General features: G+C 35.3%; 1 protein-coding gene across 1 annotated transcript in view; it reads right to left on the bottom strand.

Moving 5' to 3' along the window:
* ADAM10 (ADAM metallopeptidase domain 10) overlaps nt 1–26,946 on the bottom strand; it is a 212,650-nt gene that overhangs the window by 61,430 nt on the left and 124,274 nt on the right. Inside the window, exons 5-9 of the mRNA XM_006894501.1 lie at nt 13,759–13,859; nt 13,589–13,591; nt 5,090–5,236; nt 2,842–2,934; nt 1,596–1,779 (exon numbers count right to left, since the gene is read on the bottom strand). Of these exons, the coding sequence (XP_006894563.1) occupies nt 1,596–1,779; nt 2,842–2,934; nt 5,090–5,236; nt 13,589–13,591; nt 13,759–13,859 (528 nt within the window). The remainder of the gene's footprint in view (nt 1–1,595; nt 1,780–2,841; nt 2,935–5,089; nt 5,237–13,588; nt 13,592–13,758; nt 13,860–26,946) is intronic.

Below are 26,946 nucleotides of genomic sequence, written 5' to 3'. Positions count from 1 at the left end.
AGAGTCCAGCTTCTCAGATAATTTGCTCAACATATAAACTCAACAGGTATAGAAATAGAAGAAGAATGGTGTTGCATTCATAGTCAAAAAGTCAATTTCAAGTTCTATCCTGAAATACAATATTGGGATAGGATAATATCCATATGCATACAAGGAAGACCACTTAACACAACTATTATTCAAGTATATGCTCCTAATTCTAGTGCCAAAGAGAAAAAATTGAGAATATTTACCAAATTTTGCAGTCTGAAACAGCTGAACATGCAATCAGGATTTGTTAATAATAATTGGTGACTGGATTGCAAAAGTAGGAAACAGTGAAGAAGGAACAATTGTTGGAAAATATGGGCTGGTGACAGAAATGAGGCTGGTAAGAGAACAACTGAATTTTGTATTTACAATGATTTATTCATTGCAAATGATTTTTCTACAAGACACAAAAGATGACTTTACATGTGAAATTCACCAGATGGGTTGCATAGGAATCAGAATGACTACATGTGTGGAACAAGATCAATATCAGCAGTCAAAACTAGGCCAGGAGCAGACTGTGGGTTGTTAGATCATCAATTACTCATATGCAAGTTCAAATTGAGGCCAAAGAAAATTAAAATAAGTCCACAGGAACCAAGATATGATCTTGAATCAATTCCATCGGAATTTCATCATCATCTTAAGAATAGGTTTGAGGCATTGAACACTAGTGATAGAAGATCAGATATCATTCATGAAGAAGGGAAAAGGACATTACAAAAACAGAAGAGAAAAAAAAATTGAAATGGAAGTCAGAAGAGACTCTAAAGACTGCAATGGAACGTATTTTTCTGTTAAGAAGCTGTACTTCCCCGATCTACTGAATTTACTATACAGCAAACCATCAAAAAGTTTCCTTATCCCTATAATAGGAAAGAGATTATCCTATACCAACTTTTTTTTTAATGACAGTCTCTCTCATGCTGAAAGGAGATGCCTCAGCAGAGTTTAGGTCTGTGGGGGCTGAGGTTTCCTGTCTACTTCTCTTCTAAGGCTACATACACTTCCTTCCTTTTTGTGAAAAGAAAAGGCCAGAAACTGACACATTTTCTTCCCTTTTGACTTAACTGCTCCTGACCAGGTTCTCACTTTATCTTACTACAGAATGGAAAAGATAATCATAGTTCTTTTCCCCTTTGACTCCAAGACACCCATACATGGGGCGGGGGGGCGGGATTTAAAAAAAAAAATTTTTTTAAGTGTTGCTTTGGTTTCAAAAATAAACACCACTTGTTTTACCTATAAAATCCTTTACTTCACCTAATGAATATATAGTGTCAAGTTAAATCCGTGCTAGTAGTTTTTGCTGGGTCAAACTCTCTGACCTAATGTGTGTAAAACAGAACTGCTCCTCGGGGGTTTTCAAGGCTGTGGCCTTCCAGAAGTACACAGCCAGACTTATTTCCACCAATTTAAAAATAAAAAGCTGTCTATTTTGCCATTTACACTATGCTTATGAATCCTGTCTAACTCATCCTTTTCTCTTAAACCCTGAAAAATTCTATCTGCCATAAAACTGCTCTCTGTTTCAAGTATTAAGTTGAAACAATTAGATAAATTACCTGAAGGTGCTCCAACCCAAGCCAGACCAAGAACACCATCATCAAAATCTCGGTCAGTGAAGACATAGGCTAAACAGTAGTCATCATGATTCTGCTCAGAATTCAACTCCAGAAACTTCTCCACACCAATATTTGGGAATCGGAAAGGATTTGTAGAGTCTTTCTCATCAGCAGTTGAATTGATCTAAAGTCCAAAGCAATAATTAAGGTAATTAATGTCAGGAGATCCTCAGAGCAACAGACAATATGCTCACGGCCAAGTGAAATCAAGTCTGAATTAAAGCTTTGAAGGGCTGTCCCACTTGAGCTAATTAATAAACCCAGAAAAAAAAGGCAACTAGGAGCTTAAAACTGAAGTTACAAAATTCCTGGGCTCATCTGAATGCTGAACACTTGGGAAGAAAGCTAAGTTCTACCTTAAAAATCTCTAGTGAAATAATATTTTGAAATACTGAAATATCCAAGCACATTTCTTGAAAGCTAACTTCTTAAATTCATTGACAAAATATAAAAATCATGTATTTTAGTTAATTATTTCAACATGAAATAGTTCCACAAACAAGTCATTTTCTTGATTTCCCCTGCCTTTAACAACCTGAAAATAAACAATTACCACATTATCTATCAATAAACATGCATCTCTTCATAATGTAAATTTCACTTTATTGTTTTTAAATGGTTTCACTAACATTTGTTCAAATATTTTCTACTTTTCACAACTTGGCATTTTACTGCTCTGCCTAATAAAGAGCAGTATTGTTATCAATTATTTTTACCTGTTTATCTAAGAGTTTTTATTGTTCTAACAACACATGAAAGCAACTGCCTATTACAGTTCTTCTATCGTACATCTATAAACCCTATTCCACCTTAACACAGTTCAATTTAAGACTGAATCACACTATTTGTCAAGGAAAGGACTGTAGCTTTATTGTAGTGTATGTATGCACAAAAAATGTGCTCAGAAAGCATTTTTTAAAATCTATTCACCCATAGTTCAAGAAAAACAGAAGAGCATAAGTATTAAGAAACTCTATGGCAAATGTGTTTATAAAAGATTATTATTAATTTCAAGTGATATAGCTGGGTTTTAAATTCAAATTTATAGTAGTTATAAAAAGTAGAGATTAAAGCCATTTAATGTAAACTACTTAATACTTAAAGAAGAAATAAAGTGTTTTTCTTTTTAAAACACAGTCCTGATTAGTTTTCTTTTTCAATACTCTTAAGTTCGAAAGTTCCTTACTCTTATTCGTTTCACCATGAAACGGATGTTCCGGATTCCAGAGAAATCAGTAGTCTGGTAAATTGTATCAATCGCTTTAACATGACTGGATATCTATTGATTTAAAGAGAGAATATTTTAGAGGCAATACTGAAATTCAAATAAGACTGTAAATTTCCATCGGCGTCAATTTGGCTCACAGTGATCCAATGAACAACAGGCTTGTACTCTGTTTATCCTGTGCCATCTTCATCAAATCTGACATACATTAGCCCACTACTGCAGTCACTGTACCAACCCATCTCATTGAGGGTCGTCTCTCCTTCGCTGACCCTCCATCTTTCAGACTATGACATCTCTTTCCAAGGAATAGCTCCTCCTAACAACATGCCAAAGACAAAAAAACTTTCACCATCCTTGTCTCTAAAGACACTCTGGCTCAACCTTCTCCAAGATATCTCTATGTGTTCTTTTGGCAGTTCAGGGGATAATCCATACTCTTCTCCAACATCACAATGTAAGGGCACTGATTCTTCTTCTACTGATTTATGTTCTACCATATTAAAGTTTTAAAATGCCTACAACATTTAAATGTGATAGACATCCCATGTCTTGCAGAATGTGAAGCCAAAGGGCTCCTTGAAAAGATAATGAAGTTTTGTCTCACGTACTTTTGGCATGTTGCTAGGAGAGGGTATTCTTTAGAGAGGGACATGATGCTGAGAAAAACAGTGGGGCAGTAGAGGAGAGGAAGACCTTCAACCAGGTGGGTTGACACAATGAGTGTGACAATGGAATTGTATCAGAGACTGTGAAGATTGCACAAGACAGGATAGAGTTTACATCTGAGGGTCCTAGGGTAGCTATGAGTCATACTCAACTTGCCAGCACCTTCCAACAACATATGTTGGGTGAAAAATATTTGTAAAGTAGAGGAGAAAGATTTTGTGCCTTTCCCAGTCTCTTCTCTGAACTATTAAAAACACAGAGTCTTGCTTCACTCATACAAAACTGTTTCCTCAATCATCTGGGAGCATAGAAGTACATTAGAGAAGGTCCCATAAGTTAGTTCTACAGTAACCATATGAAGCAGAGTAGAACTACCCTACAGGGCTTTCTGGAATATAATCTTTATAGGAGAAGATTGTAAAATCTTCTCTACCATGATGCCATTGTAGGGTTCAAACTACCAACATTTTACATAGCAGTAGAGTGCTTAAATAGGGAGCTCAGGTGAGCTAGTGACAAGAAGCTGTGTTGCAATCCAAAAGGCGAGCGATTCGAGGTCACCAGCAATCTCCTACTGTGTGATTAACTACCTCTGAAAACTAATGCCAGAGGGTCAGCTATGTAAAGGTCAGTTCTGGCTCTATAGTACTCAACAACACAACAACAAACAAAAAGAGTATTTAATGTTTAAGTACTATACCATCCCTATTAATTTGTTCAAACAGAGATCACTCCAAAAGAGATATACATTTTAATTTTTAGACGAAAAACACAATTACAATAGAACAAGGGCATGAGAATCCCTAAAACACTAAATTATAAATTATAATATGTTGCTGCTGTTGCTGTTATGTGCCGTCGAGTCGTTTGCGATTCATAGCGACCCTATGTACAACAGCCCTAAACCTGGCTCTATCCTGTGCCAATCGCATGGTCTCTGATACACACATCCCGATTACCCCAGTCACGGAATCAGTCCACCTTATAGAGGGTCTTCCCCTCCTGCGCTGTCCCTCTACTCTACCCAGCATGATGTCCCCCTCTAAAGACCTGTCTCTCTCCTTACAACATGTCCAAAGTATGTCAGACGAAGCCCCAGAATCCTTGCCTCCAAGGAGTGGCCTGGTTTAATCCTCTCTAGGTTGAATCTGTTTGTTTTCCTGGCAGTCCATGATACATTCAATACTCTTCTCCAGCACCACAGCTCAAAGGCGCCAATTCTCCTTCTATCCTCCCTAGTCATTGTCCAACTCTCTGATGCATAACAAGTGACTGCAAAAATCATGGCCTGTATCAGGCGGACCTTAGTCTCCAGAGAGAAACCGCTGCTCTTGAGTACTTTAGAGAGGTCCCTAACAGCAGACTTTCCCATCGCAATACGATTTTTGATTTCCTGGCTGCTGGTGCCAAGAGTGTTGACCGTGGAGCCGAGCAAACTGAAGCTGTGCACAATCTCAATCTCTTCACCATCCATCCTGATGCTACCGATCGGTTAAATTTTTAAAAAAATATTAAAAATTTATTATAAAATCATAAATACCTGAGCAATCACAGCTTCTCGAGTTCCATAATACTTAAAGAATAGATGATCAGTCTGAATATAAAGTTGACAGGTATTTCTTTCAGCTGAAGTTGTACGTTTTTTCCTCAGGAGTTCTGGACCATTAGCAGCATGTTCTTCTTGAGGCTTTTATAAGTCAAAAAGTGAATAATTTCTAATAATTAGCATGTGTACCATAAATTCTTATAACTAAGAATATACACTATAAAAATATTTTGCTTTATTTCCTAATAGACCAGGTCATAGTCCCTATTGATTAAAATGTTTTCATTAACATAATTTTCAATCTTGTAATATTTTGTTTAAATATTTTTATATTAGAAATTCCTTTAAAAATTTTCAAAACATATCTGTTAATATAGCAAAAGACCATCATAAAGAAAGTATGAGGAGGCAAAGTGTGGGAAGGTTCCCAAGGAAGAGCTGCTAAAGTTTCAGAGAGGGCACATCACCTTTCCTTGAAATATGTGAAAATTATCCTAAGGCTAGTAGATACTGGTATCCTAGGTTAGTATTTCTGGTCCAACCAGTACTCAACTCCCCAGCACAAATCCTCAAAGAATTACTTCTCAGGACCCAAAGACAAAGGACACACTTGGGAAAAACTAGGTCTCTTTCTTCACTTCATGTGATAAAGATACTGCTTGCCTAATAAAGTGTATTAATATTTTTTAAGAATTTTATGTAAAATTGGTACTATTTCTTAAATATTTGATAAATTAAACAGTAAAGCTATAAAGCTTGCTGTTTTCCTTGATATTTGTACATTCATTCTTCATTTAGGAACATGGTTAAGTTCCAAAAGTGAAGTCATTATGTAAAAATTAGCATTATACAAAAAATGGAGGATGATAAAATCAGATGAAAAAATGGAGATGACTAAATCATCATATACCTGCCAAATCACATGGCCTAGTCAAGATGACATATAACCTTAACCAATACATCTAACGTAATGCTAATCTTTCAGCTCAGTATTCATTACTGACAGATGTACATTACTAATAAGCAAAATAGCCAGGGAACAGTAGGATTTTTCTCCTATTGTCACAAAAATAAAATGTCAGATAAAGAAATTGGATAAATGAGGAATAGGTATGTACTGTTTTTAAATTCATTGGCTCAAGATATTAAAAATATTGACTTAAACTAGTTGTATCCTTTCTTTCATTCCAAATATTGCTTATTTATGTTTTCTCTCACATTATCTTTTCCATTATCTTTTCTGTTTCCTTCCCATTTCACCAATATCTTTTCTTATTGTTATTTTATTCCTTCTACATATTTAGAGTATAACTTACTTCACTTTTGGCTTTTTAAGGTAGGTTGTTACATTATTGATTTCTACATCTTTCTTTTTCTAATATGATCACACAGTACTTGAAATTATCCACTATACCCTGGGTTAGCTCAATCTCTCAAATTGCATTTCTCTTTGCTATCATTAAGCTCAAAGTTGTTTCATTTTCAAATATTTGAGTTTGCTGATTTTTTTTTCCTAAATTCATTCCCTTGGGATTTTAAGAACACGCTATGTACAATTCTAAATCTTTTACAATTTTCAAACTTGTTTTAAGAACAAGTAACTATTACGTATATACTATATATATACTATTATGTATATATTTGAAAAGAATGCATTATCATTAAGCCATGTATTATACAAATATCAATTAGACCTAATTATTGGCCAGTGTTGTGCATGGATCCTGTAATTATGTCTAGTTGCTATGAGAGTTACTGAATTTGTAGATTTTTTCCCTTTTCTCCTTTTATTTCTGAGTTTTGTTTCATGTATCCAAGCTCTATTATTAAATGCATTACTAACTAGCAGCTATGACTGCTACTTCTCCTTGATGAAGTGATACTTTTATTATTAAAAAAAGTCCCTGTTCATATCTAATATTCTATGAAATGGATTATAAATCATATTATCATCAGGCCAACATTTCTCTGATAAATGTTTTTATTTTTAATCTGTCTTTACGTCTAAATTTCATTTAGACCAAATTGGTCGAAGGCTTTAATCACTAACAATCTCAGCTTTTTAAACTAAGATGTTTAGTCTATTTACATTTACTATAAACACAATATGCTAGGATTTAAACTTAAAAACTATGTATTTATTTTCTGTTTGTTCCATTTGCAATGTGTTCCTTTTTTTTCTTTCTTGTCTTGTCTGGGAATATATGAATATTTCCAATTATATTTTGTTTCCTTTATTGATCTTTTTTTAAACTCTTTACTACATGTATTATACAGTCATTGTTCCAAGCCAAGAGTCATTCCTCTAAATTTTTTTCTTAAAGTGATTATTTAGATTTTTGGGCAACATCATCTCTATCACAATTACTCAATTCTGCCACTGTAGGATAAAAGTAGTCAAAGCACAATGTATAAATGAATGGGCATGATAGACTATGTTGCCAACTTAACTCTATTTAAAACACAAGCAGCTGGCCCACAGGTGAAAACGTGTGAAGCCTGGCTTTAAGTTTGCTTTAGGTTTTACAATATGCACCTTTCGTGTAAGTTATTGTTGTTGCTGTGTGCTGCTACATTAGAATCAACTCACAGTTGATCTTCCAGGGGGTTTTCAGAGGTAGTAAGTCATATAGGAAGAGACTGTGGATTCAAAGGATGTGCCTTCAGGATTGTAGTAGAACTGCTTACTTCTAGGCTACCAGAGCTCACAGCACTTACTATATTAGACACTTAGAACACTATATTTCCATTCTCTCCTCTTGTCATTTGTTCTGATACTTTTACATCTTTGTTACTAAGAAGCCCACTATGCAGTTACTGCTGCCAACCTAAAAACAAACAATTTGAATCCACCAGTTTCTCAGCAAAAGATGAGCAATTGCCTTTCCTAGTCATTTACAGCCTCCGAAAATCTGCTGAAAGGTCAGCTATGAGTCAGTTCTGACTCAATTGAATATACAACAGCAAACACTGTTAGTATTTTTTAAGCATCTAAAATAATATAAAACATGAAAAAATAATTCCTTTATCTTTGCTACTTGTTAACTATTTTTAATTCTCCATTCCTTTGTGCAGATTTATATTTCTACTTGGAGTGCTCTTCTTATATCTGAAGAATTTTTTCTTTAGAAGTACAGCACACCTAGACACAATTTTATTCAGCTTTTGTCTACAAAAGGTCTTTCATTTACTTGCATTTTTCAAAATTAATTTCACAAAACACAGAATCTTAGGCTTGCATACTTTTTTTACTTTAAATATGTCATTCTATACATCATCTGGTTTTACACTGTGTGACAAAAGTTAGCAAATATTTTATTTTTATTTCCATTATATGTAAATAATATTTTCTCTGGTTTTTTTCATATGCTTTTTCTCTTTTTCAGTCATTTCTAATCATTTGATTATCCTATGGCTTGATACAACTTCCTCAGTGTTTACTCTGCTTGAGTTTCATCAGGCTTCACAGATCAAAGATGAAAGTTTTCTTCTTACTATCTGAAAATTGAGGGGGTGCTTTTTTCAAATATTTCTTTACATTTCCTTTCTGCTGGACACTAACTGGTTTCTATCTGGGTTTCCATCTGGGTAGTTTCTATTCTTTTGTTGTTCTATATTCATGTTTACTCATGTTGTCACTGGATGCAAGTTTTTTAAAAGAGCAAGTTAATCACTATAGTTGTCTTCTATAGTGATTAACTTGCTCTTTAAAAGAACTTCTATCCAATGTATTTTTCAATTCAGATAATGTATTTTTCAGCACTTAGATGTCCAAGTGGTTCTCTATTCATCAATTCTATCACCTTTTTGTGTTAATTTTCTTTTCATTCCTTGAACAAATTAATATTAATGATTTTATTAGGAACTATCAAGTTGCCTATCAGATCTGAACTCTGTCCTATCCTGTGCCATTCTCACAATCTCTTATATACCTGAGCCCATCATCACCGTCATAATAGTGTCAATCTACACGGTTTAGGGTCTTACTCTCCTTCACTGTCCCAAGCATGATGTCCCTCTCTAAGGAATAGCCTCTCCTAGTAACACACCCAAAATATGTGGGATGAAACAACAGATCTGAATCTTGCCCTATCACCAACTTTGATATACTTCTGATACACTTTTAGACACAACTTTTGATCCACTGTTACTGTCACTGCGTCACTCTATCTTGTTGGAGGTCTTAGTCACTGAACCTCCATCTTTCTCAGAATAATGTCTTTTTCTATGGACTGGTCGATCCTGATGACATGCCCAAGGTATGTGAGATGAAGTCTCATCATCCTTGCCTCCAAGGAGCACAGTGATTGCACCTCCTCCAAGACAGACTTGTTTATTCTTTTTGCAGGCCACTGGATATTCAGTACTCTGATTCAACATTACAACTCAAAGGCATCAATTCTTCTGTAATTCTTAGTCCCTGTCCAACTTTTAGATGCGAAGCAAATAACTGAAAAGATTATGGCTTGGATAGGTACACGTTGGTCTTTAAACTGACATCACTGCTCTTTAGCACTTTGGAGAGGTTTTGGACAGCAGATTTTCCCAGTACAACACATCTTTTTATTTCTTAACTGCTGTTGCTCTGGTGTTGATTTGACTATGTATCCAAGTAAAATTAAATATTTGAAAATTTCAATCTTTCCTGAGTCTATGATGTTGCTATTTACCAGCCGGTCCCAGAGGTGAGGGTTTCTGTTTTCTTGATTATGAGGTATAAAATATACTGAAGGCTGTAGTCACTGCTCTTCTCTAGCAAGTGCTTGAAGTCCTCTTCACTTTGGGTAAACAAGGTTGTGTTTTCTGGATAACCCAAGTTGCTGATGAGTCTTCCTCAAATCCTGATGCTACATTCCTCTTATTATTGACTCAACATACAACTTAAGTAGGTATGGGGAAAGGATACAACAATGGCTAATGCACCCCTTTTGATTTTAAATCATGCACTGTTCCCTTGTTCTGTTCACACAACTGCTTCCTGGTCTCAGTATATGTTTCACGTGAGCACAATTACATGCTCTAGGATTTCTATTCTCCTTTAAGCCATAATTTGTTATGATCAACACACTAAAATGCCTTCACATTGTCAATAAAACACATACAAACATCCTTCTGGTACTGTCTACTTTCAGTCAAGATCAATCTGACATCAGCAATGATATCTCTCAATCCATGGCTTCTGTTGAATCCAGCCTGAATTTCTGGAATTTCCCTGTTGGTGTACTGTTCCAGTTTTAAATAATCTTCAGCAAGTTTTTACTTTCATGTAATATTAATTACATTTCCATATTCTGTTGGATTACCTTTTTTGGGAATGCAAACAAAAATGGATATTGTCCAATCTGTTGGCAAGGTAAGTATTTTCCAAACAGACTAGTAAGCATTGCTGGTTGAAATATGTCAACTAGTATTCCATTAATTAATTTCTGAAGCCTTGTTTTTTGCCAATGCCTTCAGTGCAGCTCAAACTTCTTCCTGCAATGTCATTTGTTCTTAATGATATGCTATTTTCTATATTTTTTTACTCTTCACCCATCCTCTTTGGTATAGTGACTGTGTCTTTCTTCCATCTTCTTTGGAGACTTCCTGCATCATTTAAGATTCTGCCCAATCCTTCAATACTGTAACTTGAGGCTTGAATTTGTTGTCCAGTTTTTTTTCAACTTGAGAAATGCTGAGCATGTTGTTTTTTAACTGACTCTGGCTCTATGTACATTTCACTATATTACTTTGTCTTCTTGAGCTGCCTTTTGAAATCTATTCATCACTTTTACTTCAGCATTTCTTCCTTTCATTTTGGATTATTTCTGTTCAAATGCAATTTTCAGAGTCTCTTTGACATGCACTTTTGTCTTTTCGTTCTCCTCTGTCTTTGTAATGAACTTTTTAATAGTTAATAGTCATCCTTATCAAACTCTTTTCTGCCAATGCCTGTAGTCTCTGGTTCTTCTACTAGATGGCTAGTCTCCTGGCTGTAGATAATGCTTTTCAGATTCTTAGCCTCTAGTATTATTTTCTGAAAGCTGTACACTAGGAATGTTACAATGCTAAGAAAGTAGACTATGTGTCCTCCTTTAACTGGTATAATGAGCTTTGTTCTGACATGTAACTAGTTTACCTGAAAACGGCTCTGATCCTTCTGAAGTTTGTTTTTCTGTTTAGATAGAACAAGTTGAGAGAAGTCCTTGCTCCAATGTTAAGTTAACCTGATTCCTAGAATGACATGGGGTCTCATCAGATATTCATTCCTAGTATTAAATTCAATGGCTCTACTGTAGTTTTTCTTTCTTACACCTTTCTTGTAGACAGTCACCCTATCCATGTGTCATCATATTCAGCTACTACTGAAGAAGATCCCATAACTTTTGTCATTATATATCTAGTTGTTGGTGTTAAGTATCAGCTGGTCAAGTACAACTCATAGTGATCCTAAGCCCAACTGATCTAAACAATGTCCTAACCCATGCCATCCTCACAATCTCTGACTCACTTAAGCCCATCGCAACAGTCACCATGTTAACGCACCTAGCTGAGAGTCTTCCTATTCTTCACCACCCCTCCATTTTCCTTCTCCATGATGGCCCTCTCCAAGGAATAACCTCTCTTGGCCACATGTCTAAATTATGTGAGACCAAGCTTCATCATCCTTGCATACTATGGCTGCTCCTTTTCTAAGACACATCTGTTTGCTCTTCTGGCAGTCCGCTGGATCTTCAGCGTACTCTTCCAACCACCACAGTTCAAAGGCATCAATTCTTCTGTAATCCTTAGTCATTGTCTCGCCCTCAGATGCACAGCAAGTGATTAAAAGAACAAAACCTGAATCATGTGCACCTTAAACTTCAAACTGACATCATCACTCCTCAAAAACAGCAAGTGAATAAAAGACTACATAGCCCAAATCAAGTGCATCTTAGACCTCAAACAGCATCATTACTCCTCAGTAATTTGGAGAGGTCCACGACTACAGACTTTCCTGTACTGTATGCCTCCTGATCTCCTGACTGCTAGAACCAAGTGCAGATCCAAGTAAGATGAAGTCACAGTCTCAATCCTTTCTCTGTCTATCATGATCTTGCCAATCAGTGATGAGAATTTTCACTTTCTTGATGTTCAAGTGCAATCCACACTGAAGGCTGCAGTGTTTAACCTTCCACAGAAAGTACTTCAAGTCCTTCTTACTTTCAGCAAGCAAGGTTGTGTCATCTGCATAATGAAAGTTACTGAGTCTTCCTCCCATCTTAATGCTGTATTTTTCTTCAAAGAATCTGGCTTCTCAAATAATTTGCTCAACATATAGATTAAACTGGTATAGAGAAAAGGATACAATCTTGATGCACACCTTTCCTAATTGTACAGTATTCCCTTGATCTGTTCGCACAATAACTGCTTGGTTTAGGTACAAGCTCTTTACAAGCACAATAAAGTGTTCTGGAATTTCTAGTCTTCTAAATATTAGCCATCATTTGCTATGAAATCATACAATCAAATGGCATTCTAGTAGTCTTCTACAAATATAGAGAAATAAAGGCTACTTTTGTATAGTGTTATAGATACCACCTTATCATATCAAGTATTCTTTAGTTCTTTTTCTCTTAATCTATTTCTCCAATATCGTTTCTCAAAAGAATAACTGCAACAACTTCAAATTAATCTCTCAGGCTCTACTCTTGCAGAGCTCATTCCCCTCTCCAAGTTAAAGAATGTTTTATCAGTTTATCTCTCTGGAATTTACATGTATTCTTTCTCCTGCTTGAAATGTTCTTTCCACTTTTTTATAGCCAATTGAAATTTTGCTTGTTCCTGTAGCTTCTGATTACTGTTATCAAATTATTTCCAAGTAAGGTTAGCCATTCCTCTTCTATTGACTACTGTGTATTGTATCTGTGTCTACAGCTAAAAAATAAGCTGAGGACAGATAGCTTTTCACTTTAATCTGACAGTATGCCTGGAATTACGAGAGCCTCTCATATATGGCTTAATGTGAATATAGAAACATAAAAAATAAAAAGCAGATGAAACCACAAATTTCCATGACTCAAAGCATGGTATTCCACCCTACTATATTTAGAAAAGTTATCCAAAATACGTAAGTGTTTCATCATAAAAGAATTTCTAAATGAAAACAATGTATTGAATACTATAAGCCTGAGATCTATAACTAAAGAAGAACATAAAAAAAAAAACTCAATAAAAGAACATTAGTCAAATGGCTAAAAAGACTACCTCAATTACCATAATTATAGTCATTTATCAATTATAACCACTTATATAAAGCTTATATTTTATTATAAATATCATTTAATATATCAAAATCACAGTGATTTTAATTAGAGTAACCAAAAATGCAATGTATGGAGTTGTCCGTGTTAAAACTGGGCAAGTTTTAGTTTTATTCTTTAAATTTATGATAAAACATATAAGGCAGAGAATATATACGACATGTAACTAATGAGTTTTAAGTAATGCAGATACGGAGAAAATTCTCAGCACTATCTCTTTATATAAGCAAGTTATCTGGCATTTTTTAAAAAGTGTGTGTATGTATATATTCTTATAATGGTACAGATATCTTAGAAATTTTAAAACATCTTTTTAAATGCAGGAATATATACACAAATTCATTTCCATTTCTTAAAGTAAGCCAACATTAAAATCCTTACCTGTGTCACTTCCTCTACACCAGTCATCTGGTACTTTCTCATCCTTTCAAATACTGAATGATCTGCACAGCCTCCCTGTGGACCGTATTTGTGAGGATAGTCTAAAATAAAGAGAAATATCATTACGGATATATGTATATTACCAATTATTATATAAATGAAAAATTACCTGTTAAAATTAATAAAAGGAATAAATGCCCTGAGAACCCACAGAAAGGCATTCTAGTTTTAATAAGAAAAAATGAGAAGTTCCTAAATTTCTCCCTCAATAAAGAATCTCTGGCTTTTTAACACATAGATGATTTTTTAATTCTTAGAAAATCAATCATTCTTCACTTTTAACTTACTCGACCTTTCTCACTTTAGACATGTAAGCCATCGTAATATTATAATGTATGTCATTTGTTCATTTACAATTCTCCCTTCACATATAATACATTTCTTACACTGCAAATATAAAATGCTTCTAATGTGAGCTACATCTAGGATAATTTAACATTATATTTGGCTTGAATTCAATCTATGAATAGCCACTGGCCTGAAGGAAACGTGACCTAGAAACATGCTTCACTGCATGATAAATGCAGACTGAGTTTCAATTTATTCAAGTGAGTATTTTATAAACCACTAGCTATTTTATCCTAATAAACTGCTCTATTTCCAGATAACAGTTGAAATTGATCATTTAAAAGTTTATTGCACTCTTTGTAAGTAAACCAGTATGAAATAAAATTTTTATAAAAAAGGAAAAGGCATCCAAAATGACAAAAACCAAGGTTTACTGCACTCTCTAAATATTGTACACACTCTTTCCTTCATAAATTATTCCTTATTCCATAAGCATATTCATTCTACTACTCAAAAGAGGACTGGCAAAATAAAATACAGAGAAGAGTGAAAACAAAAAATCTAAGTACTTATAAATGATATATTTAAATTTGTAATTAGAAACAAGACCAGTAGTTTCCTATGAAAAACTAGACTATAAAGAACTGGACACTGGGAGTTGAGTTCATTAAATATTGTAATTCAAATCTAATTAGGTAGGTAGGACATAGGAGTTATGAACATCTTACCTATATTGATATAACAACTATGATTTAAACTTTTAATGAGTTTTAATCAAAGTTCAAGACTGTAATGGCTTTAAAAGTGCAATCAATAAACATGAAAGAAAATAAAGAATTAGGATCCATCAATGGGTACTGAAATCACTAGGTACAAGCTGGACTGAAACAGGACATTCAAATCTCTAAACAAATCATCCCACAGATTACTTAGTAATTAAAAGGAAAAATGTACCTTCTCATCAGAGATCTAGTGATTACCACTTCTACTCATTTATTACGTAGTCAAACATAGCATTACCAAGAGTAGATAATCTGATATTATGTGCCACCTGTTGAGATGCAGTAAGAAATATCCAGCTTAACTGAAACAAATAATACTTACACTGAATCTAATCACGAGTAAACAGTTATGATTTAAATGTCAGGCATTGTATATAAATCACTAATTTATTACACAAGATAAGAAATGTTCTAACTGCCACTACATACAATTGCTGAGCACTTGAAATCACGGCATGCTTTAGAGGAAATAAACCTTAATCTTATTTAATTAATTAAAACAAGCAGCTCAGGACTATTACACCGTTTTAATATGTAGAAAAGTGGCATGACTATGACAAACTAATAATCAAATCAGATGAAGTAAAGCTTATGTCCCCTATGTTTCATTCATCTTTTTTTCTTTACACTATTAACCCATTCCACCTATTGCACACCTTCTGGAGGCCAAGCATAGAACCCAGGATACAAAGTCAAACAGGTATTTCCTACTAATTCAAAAGAGCTTGGATTTAATTTTCAAACACTGTCACAGGATCACTGCTATTTCAGAGATTTTATGTTGCAGAAAAGCCAAAGAAGAAAAATGCCTAACTCTGCCACTGGAAACAAAGATAGCTGAGGAAACAAGGGTGATTTTTAAAAGATAAATGCATGAATGTTAATCTTTAGTTAACAGAAGAAAAGACAGTTCATTAATTTAAAAAAAATAAGTAGGTCAGTTATTGCAAGAATTTCAACTTTAAAAATATGGACTGATAGTAAACAAGGATGTATATGAACACATACACACAGAGAGGGAACTCTGGTGACCTAGAGAGTAAGGGGTTATGCTGCCAATCCAAAAATAGGCATTTCAAATACACCAGATGCTCTATGAGAGAAAGACAGGCAATTTACAATCTCTGAAAACCTGCTGGAGGGTCAGGTATAATTTGATTCTAACTGAATGGTAATGAGTAGCAATATATACGTATATACTTTTGTATACATACATACATGTGTATGTGTACACACAAATAAACCTATTTACATTCATAAAATTGCATGCAATATTTGAAATATACAAACAATGGTGACAGAAATTAGATAAAACCAGACATTAAATGAAAGACAATAAATTGACTCATTGCAAATTTACTCATGGCAAATGCATTTTTTTAAAAATATATAAATGATAATAATGATACACATAAGGATTACAAAGTAATCAGACTAACTATATCTGTGGGAAGAATCACTGGAGAAGCTCACTATCAACAGTCCAAAATAAAATTAGGGACTGACTGTGGAACAGACCATCAATTACTCATGTGCAAGTTAAAACTGAAGATAAAGATTAAAAGCAAGTCCACAAGAAAAACAATATACAATCTGAGTCTATCCCAACTGAATTAAAAAACTAACTGAACAACAGATTTGATGCACTGGACACTACATAACTCAATATCAGATGAGTTATGAGATGACAACAAGGACATGATCTATGAATAAAGCAAGAGCATTGCAAAAACAGGAATGAAGAGGTTGAAATAGATGTGAGAAAAAAATTCTGAAACTTGCACTAGAACCCAGTTGTTGTTGTTGTTGTTATGTGCCATGGGGTTGCTTGCGACTCATAGCGACCCCATGTATAACAGCCCTAAACTCTGCTCTGTCCTGTGCCAATCGCACTGTCTCTGACACTCCCATCCCAATTACCCCAGTCACTGAATCAATCCACCTTATAGAGGGCCTTCCCCTCCCGCGCTGTCTCTCCACCCTCCCAAGCATGATGTCCCTCTCCAAGGACCAGTCTCTCCTTACAACATGTCCATAGTATGTTAGATGGAGCCTCAGAATCCTTGCTTCTAAGGAACCTCCCGGTTTAACCCTTTCCAGGATGAAAGCCAAAATAAAAGGGAGGAAACGCTGAAGCAAGAGAGCTGAATGAAAGATTTCAAAGGGCAGCACAAGGAGACAAAGAACAGTATTATAAAGAAATGTGCAAGGAGCTGGAGTTAGAGAAGACCAAATGGGAAGAATCATTCTCAGCATTTCTCTAACTGAAGAACAAATTCAAGCTCTGAATTGCAATATTAAAAGATTCAATGGGCAAAATATTGAATTATACAGGAAGCATTAAAAGAAGTTGGAAGAACTCTCATATGCTGTTGGTGGGATTGTAAAATAGTACAACCACTCTCGAAGGCAGTCTGGCATTTTCTCAAAAAGCTGACCATAAAAATTCCATCTGATTAAGCTATTCGACTTCTAGGAATATACCCGGAGAAATCAGAACTGAGACACAAATGGAGATCTGTATATCAATGTTCATAGCAGTGTTATTCACCATCTCAAGACCATAGAAAACAGCCCAAATGTCCAACCACAATCGAATGCATTGTGAAATTCACATGAGAGAATACTATGCCACACTCAGGAGCAACTATTTTGAAAACTGATACATAACTTGGGAGGGACTGAGAGCATTAAGCTGAGAAAACTAACTCAAGTCTAGTAAGGGCAAATACTGCATAAGACCATTATTGTAGAAATAGAAAGATAAGTAGTAAAGTGTGTACAAGGATACAAGGGGGGTAGTAGAGGGGTGAATATGGGCAGGGGGAAATCACAGGATCACACAAATTGGAGGGAGGGTAGGTAAAGGAAATGGGAGCTGGAAAAACAGGGTATTGGTGGGCATAGCTCAATGGTGATTAATTTTCTAAAACATAATGAATAGGAATGACAATATGAAACACCATATGAATGAAGGATAGTGTGAAACACAATGTATACTAACTTTGTAAGCAAACCAACATAAAATAAAAACTAAATTACCATAAAAATAAGAGAATAAAGGCATACACAGACCCATTGTTCGTAAAAAAAAAAAAAAAATATTAGTCAACCCTGAAGCAGTTCAGAAAGTAGCATATAATTAACATGTTGCCGTGCACTTTTTAAGTTGACGACTGTTCTTAGAAACACATTTGCCATCATTTGCAGCAAAATGTTAAGAACTAACAATAATGATGCTTCAGACCGGACGGACTGAAAGCATTGGCAAAAATGTGAGGTTCCAGGAATTGACGGAATACCAACTGAGGTGTTTCAATAAACAGCTGCAACTCTGGATGTGCTTACTAGCCTATGCCAAGAAATATGAACGACACATACCTTGCTAACTGAATGGAAGACATTTCTATTTCTTCCTATTTTCAAAAAGGTAATACAATAGAATGCAGAAATTAGAATACTATCATTAATATCACATGCAAGTAAAATCTTGATGAAGGTTATTTAAAAATGTCTAGTTCATTGACAAAGAACTGTCAGACATTCAAGATGAACTGAGATTTAGAAGAGGCTTTGGCACCAGGGATATCATCACTGATGTCAGATTGATTTTGGCTGAAAAGAGACAATACCACAATGTCTACTTGTGCTTTACTGACTACATACAAAGGCATGTGATTGGATCATAACAAACTATAGCTAACTCTGAGAAGAATGAGAATCCTAGAACATTCCATTGTGCTCAAATCCTATACCTACATCAAGAAGCAGTTGTCTGAACAGAATAAGGGAACAATGCATGATTTAACACCAAGACACATGTGTGTCATCAGGGCTCTATCCTTTTTCTGTACCTACTCAATCTGTATGCTAAACAAATAATCTGAGAAGATGGACTGTATGAAGAAGAATGTCACATCTAGGATTGGAAAAAGGCTAAACAACAATCTACATTCTGTAGATGATACAACTCTGCTTGCAGAAAGTGAAGATGGATTGAAGCACTTGTTACAGAAGATCATGGACTACAATCTTCAATATGGATTACATCTCAACATCAAGAAAATAAAAATCATTACTGGACTCAAAGGCACATAACAATAGTAATATTGTGACAGATGGAGAAGACTCAAGTGGTCAACATTTACATTTTACTTATATTCACAATCTAAACCCATGGAAGTAGCAGTCAAGAAATCAAGACATATTGCACTGGGGAAATCTGCTTTTAAGGATCTCTCCAAAGTGCTCAAGAGCATAGACAGCAATTGAAAGACTAAGCTATACATTATTCAAGTTATGATTTTTTTTTCTTTATTTGTATGCATCTGAAAAATGAACAATGACTAAAGAACAGAAGAATTGATGCCTTTCAATTGTGGTGTTAGAGGAGAGAACTGGAGTATCTAATAGACTGTCAAGAGACAAATCAATTAGTCTTGGAGGAAGTGTAGCCAAGGTGCTCTTTAGACACAAGAATGGTAAAATTCTGTCTCACATATTCTGAGCATATTATCAGGAAGGGACAATTCCTGGGAAAAGATACCAGGCTTCAAAAAGTAATGGGACCAGAAAAAAAGAGAGAGAGAGAGAGAGAGAGCGAGAGAGGGAGGAAGACCCTCAACAAGATGAACCGACACAGTGAGTTTAAACAGGGTGGGGATAATGAGGATGGGGCAGGATAGGGCAAAATTCAGATCTAATGAGCATAGGGTCATCAGTACATAACAACAACAATCCAGTCCCAACAGACTCTGACCTACTACAATTAATCTGTGCTATCTATTTTTAGAAGAGGTTAGTGGTGGTTCTATAGTAGGTTTATTATCTTCCACACAGCAGACCTGCACTCCAGTTCCAGACAACGCAATTCATATTCAGATATAACCCGTCCATTCATGGTAGTTAAAATCTTGCTTGTATTTATGTTGAATAGGTTTTACCAGACCTGATGGACAAAAAGAAATGCTCTCAATCTACTTTCAAATCATAGCCATGAAAACCTGTCAAAATGGATCAAAATGGTGGAATCTAAAAACACAGTTTGGGTTGTTTTGGTTTTTTTTTTAAAGGAATGTTTCTATTTCACTCTATATGTAACATTTCTGTTATAAATACAAAATTAAAAGCAGAAATTTGTTAACATGTTAAATGTCAATTGCCTGGTCAACATGAATTACATTATTCTGTTACTTGTTGCACTGATGAATGTTTCCTAATTGTAAAAATTATAATGGCCAGCTCTGGTGGCCTAGTGGCAAGAAGCTACACTGCAATCCCAGAGATGTGTGGTTCGAATCCATCAGATGCTCTGCTGGAGGAGGGACAATTTCCTCCTGTACCTATTAGATATGATTTGAGGGTACACACACCCAAAACAAAACAAAAATGATACTGTGTTTCTCTGGCAAAGGAATAATTTCAAAAGGCATGTCTGATTTACTCTGGTGCTGGAAGGGTAATGATTTAAAAAAAGCGGTAAACAGTTAGATGTAAACACAGGTTGGTGTGTTCTTCTTCCTGCACAGCATGAAAAATTATGTAGGCAATGTTTTCTGTATCCTCAGATAGAACATATGTTTTCACTTTAGAAAGATACACTTTCGAATGGATGAAGGAAAAATCTGGAGAAAATAAGATCAATAACCCTAGTAATCACAAGTGATGCATAAAACACAATGTCTTCAATTTTTGTGTCAACAGGGCTTCTGCAAACATGGTCAACATTCCTAAAACTCAAGAACTGTGACAAGTGCCAACCCCCAAAGTGGATACAATACAAAAAGGGCAAAGACTCTCTCTATGCCCAGCAAGGGCAGCACTGTGACAGGAAGCGAGTGGCTATGATGGGCAGACCAAGCCAATTTTCTGGAAGAGGGAGAAAACTACAAAGAAGATTGTGTTAAGACTTGAATGTGTTGAGCCAAACTGTAGATTTAAAAGAATGATGGCTATCAAAAATGCTCTTTGAACTGTAAGGAACAGAAGAGTAAGGGTCAAGTGATCCAGGTCTAAGCCTCATTTCAAGACAATAAACCTGAGATTTTGATGACAAGAAAAAAACCAAACAAATAAAAAACATCCCTAAACCTAGAATATCTATAAAACAAAAGGCAAATGGTAATCTGACTTAGGGCAGAAAGTCAAAGTTACAGAAAAAGTAAGCTCTGACTTAGTACAACTTCCTCAGAATGAAAGTGGGGCTGACCCTACAGATTAGCGAATAGGAGCCTAGGCTTGGAAATCACTAAGTCATGCATGAATGGAGAAGAGAAATAGAACAAAAAGGCAGTAACAATTTATGGAATGGATACACTCAGAAAAGTAAAAAGTCCAAGATTCTTGGAGAAGTGAGAAAGCATCTGTCCTTTAACAGTATAAAGAAAAGCATTTGACAGTCTGAATTTGACACATCCTTTTGACCAAATATTACTCATGATTAAATACTGCTGCTTTTAAACTTACTTGACTCCACAATCAACACCTTTGATACCAGCAGTCAGGAGATTAGGAGAACACTGTGCTGGCAAAGTCGGCAGGCAAGGACCTTTCCGAATTACTGAGGAGCAAAGACATCAACTTAAGAACTGACGTGCTCCTGATTCAGGCCATGGTCTTTTCAATCACTTGCTATGCGTCTAAGAACTAGACAATGAATAAGGATGACAGAGAATAATTGACATCTTTGAACTGGTGGTGTTAGAGAAGAGTACTGAAGATCCCATGGACAACCAAAGGAACAAACAGGTCTATGTTGGAGAAAGTTCAGAGTGCTCCTTGGAGGCTAAGATGACAAAACTTGATCTCATGTACTCTGGGTACGTTGATAGGGGAGACTATTTCTAGTAGAGCCATTATGCTTGGAAGATGGAAGTACAGTGAAAGAGAAAAGACTTTCAACCAGATACATTGACACAGTGACTACAAAAATGGGCTCAGGTATGTGAGAGACTGTGAGGATGGCATAGGATAAAGTTCGGATTTGTTGTTCATGGGGATACTATGCTTCAATGGCATCTAACGATTTTAAATGCTTTCACTCATTCCCATCAAGTTTTAACCAACTCATGACTGACATTTTAATTTTTTTTTTTTGAGGCTGTAAATTACATGGGAAGAGACTGCCCATCTTTCTCCCATAAAGTCACTGGTGAATTTGAATCACCAGAGACACAACATTTGGGATAGCTGTGCAAGTTCCTACACATTAGGCCTAAGTCAAAACACAAGTGGAGTTTTCCTGAAAACCTAGAGTTGACCTCCCACCTCTTTATAACACCCTTCCTGTGGTACTTTGTTACACTAGTAATTTCTTTCTTATCTCTAAAAATCAGATCATATGTTTTCTATAAATTCTTGTATCAGCTTTAGCTATCATCTGAGTACCTTATTATGTGCAAACATTTGTTGAATAAATTGAAGATTTAATTTTAAAAAGTTAGCAATTTATACTGATAGCAGTGACTTCTTATTTGTTGTTTTTATTGCTGTTATGTTGTTAAGTTCCATCAAGCTGCTTGCAACGCATAGCAACCCTATGTACAACAGCCCTAAATCCTGTTCTATCCCATGCTAATCTCACTGTTTCCAACACACCTACCCGCATTGCCCAGTCATTGAATCAATCCATCTCATAAAGGGTCTTCCCTTCCTGCTCTGTCCCTCCAACTCCCAAGCGTGACACCCCTTTGCAAGGACTGGTCCCTTCTTGAAACATGGCCAAAGTATGTCAGATGAAGCTTTAGAATTCTTGCCTCCAAGGAGCAGCCTGGTTTAACCCTCTCCAGCATGAACGTGTTCCTTTTCTTAGCAGTCCATGGTATATTCAATACTGTTCTCCAGCACCACAGCTCAAAGGCATCAGTCATTGCTCTAGAAGCAGGTGGGGCAGCTACCTTACCTGGAGAAGTCTTTCTACACATGAAGAAATGTTAAAAATCCCTAGCTCTAAGAGAGATGCACATCAAAACAACTATGAGATATTATCTCACCCCAGTAGCAATAGCAAAATTCAACAGAAAAGCAAACAACAAATGTTGGCAAGGTTGTTTAGAAACTGGAACCTTTATTCACTGTTGGTGGGAGTGTAAAATGGTGCAACCACTATGGAAGACAGTATGGCACTTTCTCAAAAAGTTACAAGCAGAAATACCATTTGACCCAGCAATTCCACTACTGGGAATGTACCCTAACGAAACCATAACAGCCACACAAGCAGGTATATATATGCACACTTATGTTTTCTGCTGTGTTGTTCAAAACAGCAAAGAGATGGAAATAACCCAAGGCCCATCAACAACGAATGGATAGAGAAACTATGGAATAGAGAATGGATAGAGAAACACAATGTAATACTATGCAGTACTGAAAAACAAGGAACTCATGGAATATACAAAATGGGTGACAAAGGAGGACATTATGCTGAATGAAATATTTCAGTCACAAAAGGACAAATACTGCATAATTCCACTGTTATAAAACAGGACTGATATGAGGGTTGGGGGGAAACTAAGAAAAGTGTAAAGATAAATACTGTACACTGCATTGAAACAGAGGAGGGAAAGCACTGTTTCTAAGGAATATATGACCAGGTATTATCTGCAAGACAACAGTCCAAAATAAGAGCTGCATTGTAAAGTGGACTAGGGTAGGGTGGAGAATTGTACAATGAAAGAATTGTTTTTCAGAGAGAAAAGCAAACTGGAGGGGTGGGCAGGGAGGAACATGTGCAACAATGAATGAATGGAAATCAAGTTCTCTATAAATTTTCATTAAAATCTCAGTGAAAAAAATAAATATATAAATGCCATAATACTTAGTATACTATAATTTAAAATATCAGTATTCAGAATTAGAGAACTCTTTCTTTGTAAAATGCATTTTATATACAATAAATTAAGGTATAAATTTCCTTGGAAAAATTCATAGGGTTTTAAAAGTGTTTCCAAAGTAATAATTTGGAATTTATGTATGCTTCAAATTATGTCGGCCAAAAACTTCCCGTAGTAGAAAAAGGGGGTCAAGGGTAAGATTTTTTTGCTATATACTTTCAAAACTTCTAAAAGAAATCATTTTCCATGGCCACCACATTAACTGCAAAAATGGACAATGACATTTTTCCCTCTAAAATTACTGACAATATAATCCTCATTTCTAGAAAAAGCTTTTGTTCAACTAATGAATAAGCCCTCATTGAGATGCTAAATCATAGGATGTACTGTGGTTCCCTGAAAAGGCCAAACAGCATATCCTTTCACAAAGAATGAGTCATGGGTGTAGAATATTCAGCCTATTTAAAACAAAGATCAACTTTAGATCTATTGCATTTCTTCCAGTTCCTTTGAATGCCAACCTCCTGTAATTGTTTTGTTGTATTTTAGGCAGCCCAGATATAAATAATACATATATTGTAACACCAGCCTCGAGCAGGAAAGAGGATAGTTAACTCTCAGTCATCCAGTCTACCCAGGGAGAAATATTTACATTCTCTGCCCAACAGAGCCATAGATAAAAGACTCACTGCATAGTAACTACAGTAAACGATGCAACCTTCAATACTTCCAGCATGGTAATATTACTTCTATGTGATTGATTGTCCAGAAAACTGATTATAGAGTCAGTGGCTTTGGCAAGAAGAGGATCTAACGGTTAAATTAAAAATTATAAGTAACACCACGAATAAAACCTTATTAATCACCAAATCTAATAAAATTAACTTTTTTCCCCTTCATAAACATAGCTGTAGAGAATTTATTTACAACTTATTTTTTTTAATAAAATTCTCACTGTTATACTGGTTTGCGTACAAACTTCGTATACATTGTTTTTCACACCAGATCTTTCTCATTTCCTTCAATGAACTTTTATTTTTATTTCATTTGAAACAGAATCCCTCCATAGATAGATGATGTATAAAAGCTTATTAATATTTAGGCATCCTTCTCTATCAAAATTGACATTTTCCCCTCCAAAGTTGCAAATATTATTGAGGATCCAGAAAGTACAGGTAGAAAGAAGAGTAGGCTTCCTTTTGTTGGTGAAAGGAGGAGAGTAAAGGAGTTTGGAAGGAGGAGAGGATGGGTGGGAGGACACCAAATGCCATCCCTTTGTCATTCAAGTGGATAGAAGCCCTTTTCTTCCTAGTACCTCTTCCTCTATCTCCTACACCCAGCTGTATTTAAAGTGTAAAGGGTAACAAAAAATGAGGTGTATAGTATAATCATCCCTGGAAGGGAGAAAGGGCTGAGAAAGCTTCCCTTTCTTTCACTATACATTTTATAGGAGGTAATCATGGCCTAGTGGGTAAGAAGTTGCACTGCCATCTCAAGGACAGGCAGTTCAAATCCATCAGCTGCTTCATGGAAGAAGGAGTCAGTTATGACTCAGTTCCAGCTCCATGACCCAGAAAAAAAAAACAATGGTTAGTGTTAGCAGTCAATGGGATCATGAGATTAGCCCAGCAAGAGAAATGTGCTAATCAAATAGAATTACTAGACTCTCAAACACCTAAAGGCAGAGCTTCTTTGTTATTCGGAATCTATCAATATTTCTTCCCTTCTGATTTACAGCTCTGGAAACTCAAGGAATCATCAATAATTCAAAAACACAGAAATAATATAAAGCATCTTCTCAGACCACAATGCTACAAAATTAGAAATTAATGACAAGAGGATAACAGAGGGAAAAAAAACACATTTGGAAGCTGAACAACACCTTGCTTGAACATGACTGGGTACTAAAAAAAATAAAAAATGAAATTAAAAACTATCTTGAAACAAATGACAATGAAAACACAACTTGCCAAAACCTCTGGGAAACAGCCAAACCAGTAATCAGAGGTCAATTTACAACAGTAAGCAAACACATCAAAAGGCAGAAAAAAAATGACCACTGACTCTCCAACCCAACATCTCCAACAAATTGAAAATGAACAGGAAGAAAACCAGACACCCTCCAAAAGAACCTGAAATTATAAAAATTAGGGCAGACATACATGAAATAGAAAACAGAAAAACAGAGTGATCAAGAAAACAAGGAGTTGGTTCTTCAAAAAAGGTGAATAAAATCAACACAGCACTATCAAAATTAACAAAAGAAGGAAAAGACACAAGTAATCCAAATAAGAGATGAAAAGGGCAATGTCATAATGAAACCAACTAAAATAAAAGGGTTAACAGTGGAATATTATGAAAAACTATACTCAAACAAGTATGAAAACCTAGAGGAAATGGATAAATACTTGAAATTTACAAACTACCTAAGCTGACACATAGAAACTGAACACAGGAACAGACCCATTACAAAAGATGAAATTAAAATGGTAATAAAACAATTTTTAACCAAAAGAAGCTTAGGACCAGATGTCTTTATAAACATTCAGAGAAAAACTGTTATCAATTTTACATAAATCAGAAAACAGAAAAAGATGGAATTCTTCCAGACTCATTCTATGAAGCAAATATTTCCTTAATACCAAAACCAGGTAAAGACACCACCAAAATAGAAAACTATATGCCAATATCTCTCATGAACATAGATGGAAAAAATCCTGAATAAAACCCTGGCCAATACAATCCAACAATACATTAAAAAAAAATAATTCACCATGACCAAGTGGGATTCATAACAGGTATGCAAGGATGGTTCAACATATTAAAAAAAAATCTGTGTAATTCATCACATTAATAAAGCAAAGGACAAGAACCATATAATCTTATCAATAGATGAAGAAAAGGCCTTTGACAAAATCCAACACCCTTTCCTGATTAAAACACTCAATAAATTAGGAATAGAAGGAATTACCTCAACATAGTAAAAAGTATTTATGCAAATCCACGAGCCAACACTGTTCTCAATGCCAAGAGATTAAAGGCATTCCCTTTGAGAATAGCAACTAGGCAAGGATGTCACTATCACCTCTCCTATTCAACATCATATTGGAAGTGTTAGCAGTAGCAATAAGACAAGTAAATGAAGATAAGGTATCAAAATTGGCAAGGAGGAGGTAAAATTATCTCTATATGCAGATGATATGATGTTGTTGTTGTTGTTATGTGCC

Source organism: Elephantulus edwardii, unplaced genomic scaffold (assembly GCF_000299155.1).
Source record: "Elephantulus edwardii isolate Elephantulus edwardi_28Jun2011 unplaced genomic scaffold, EleEdw1.0 scaffold00145, whole genome shotgun sequence".
NCBI lineage: Eukaryota > Metazoa > Chordata > Mammalia > Macroscelidea > Macroscelididae > Elephantulus > Elephantulus edwardii.
This window is presented reverse-complemented; position numbering and strand designations above follow the sequence as displayed.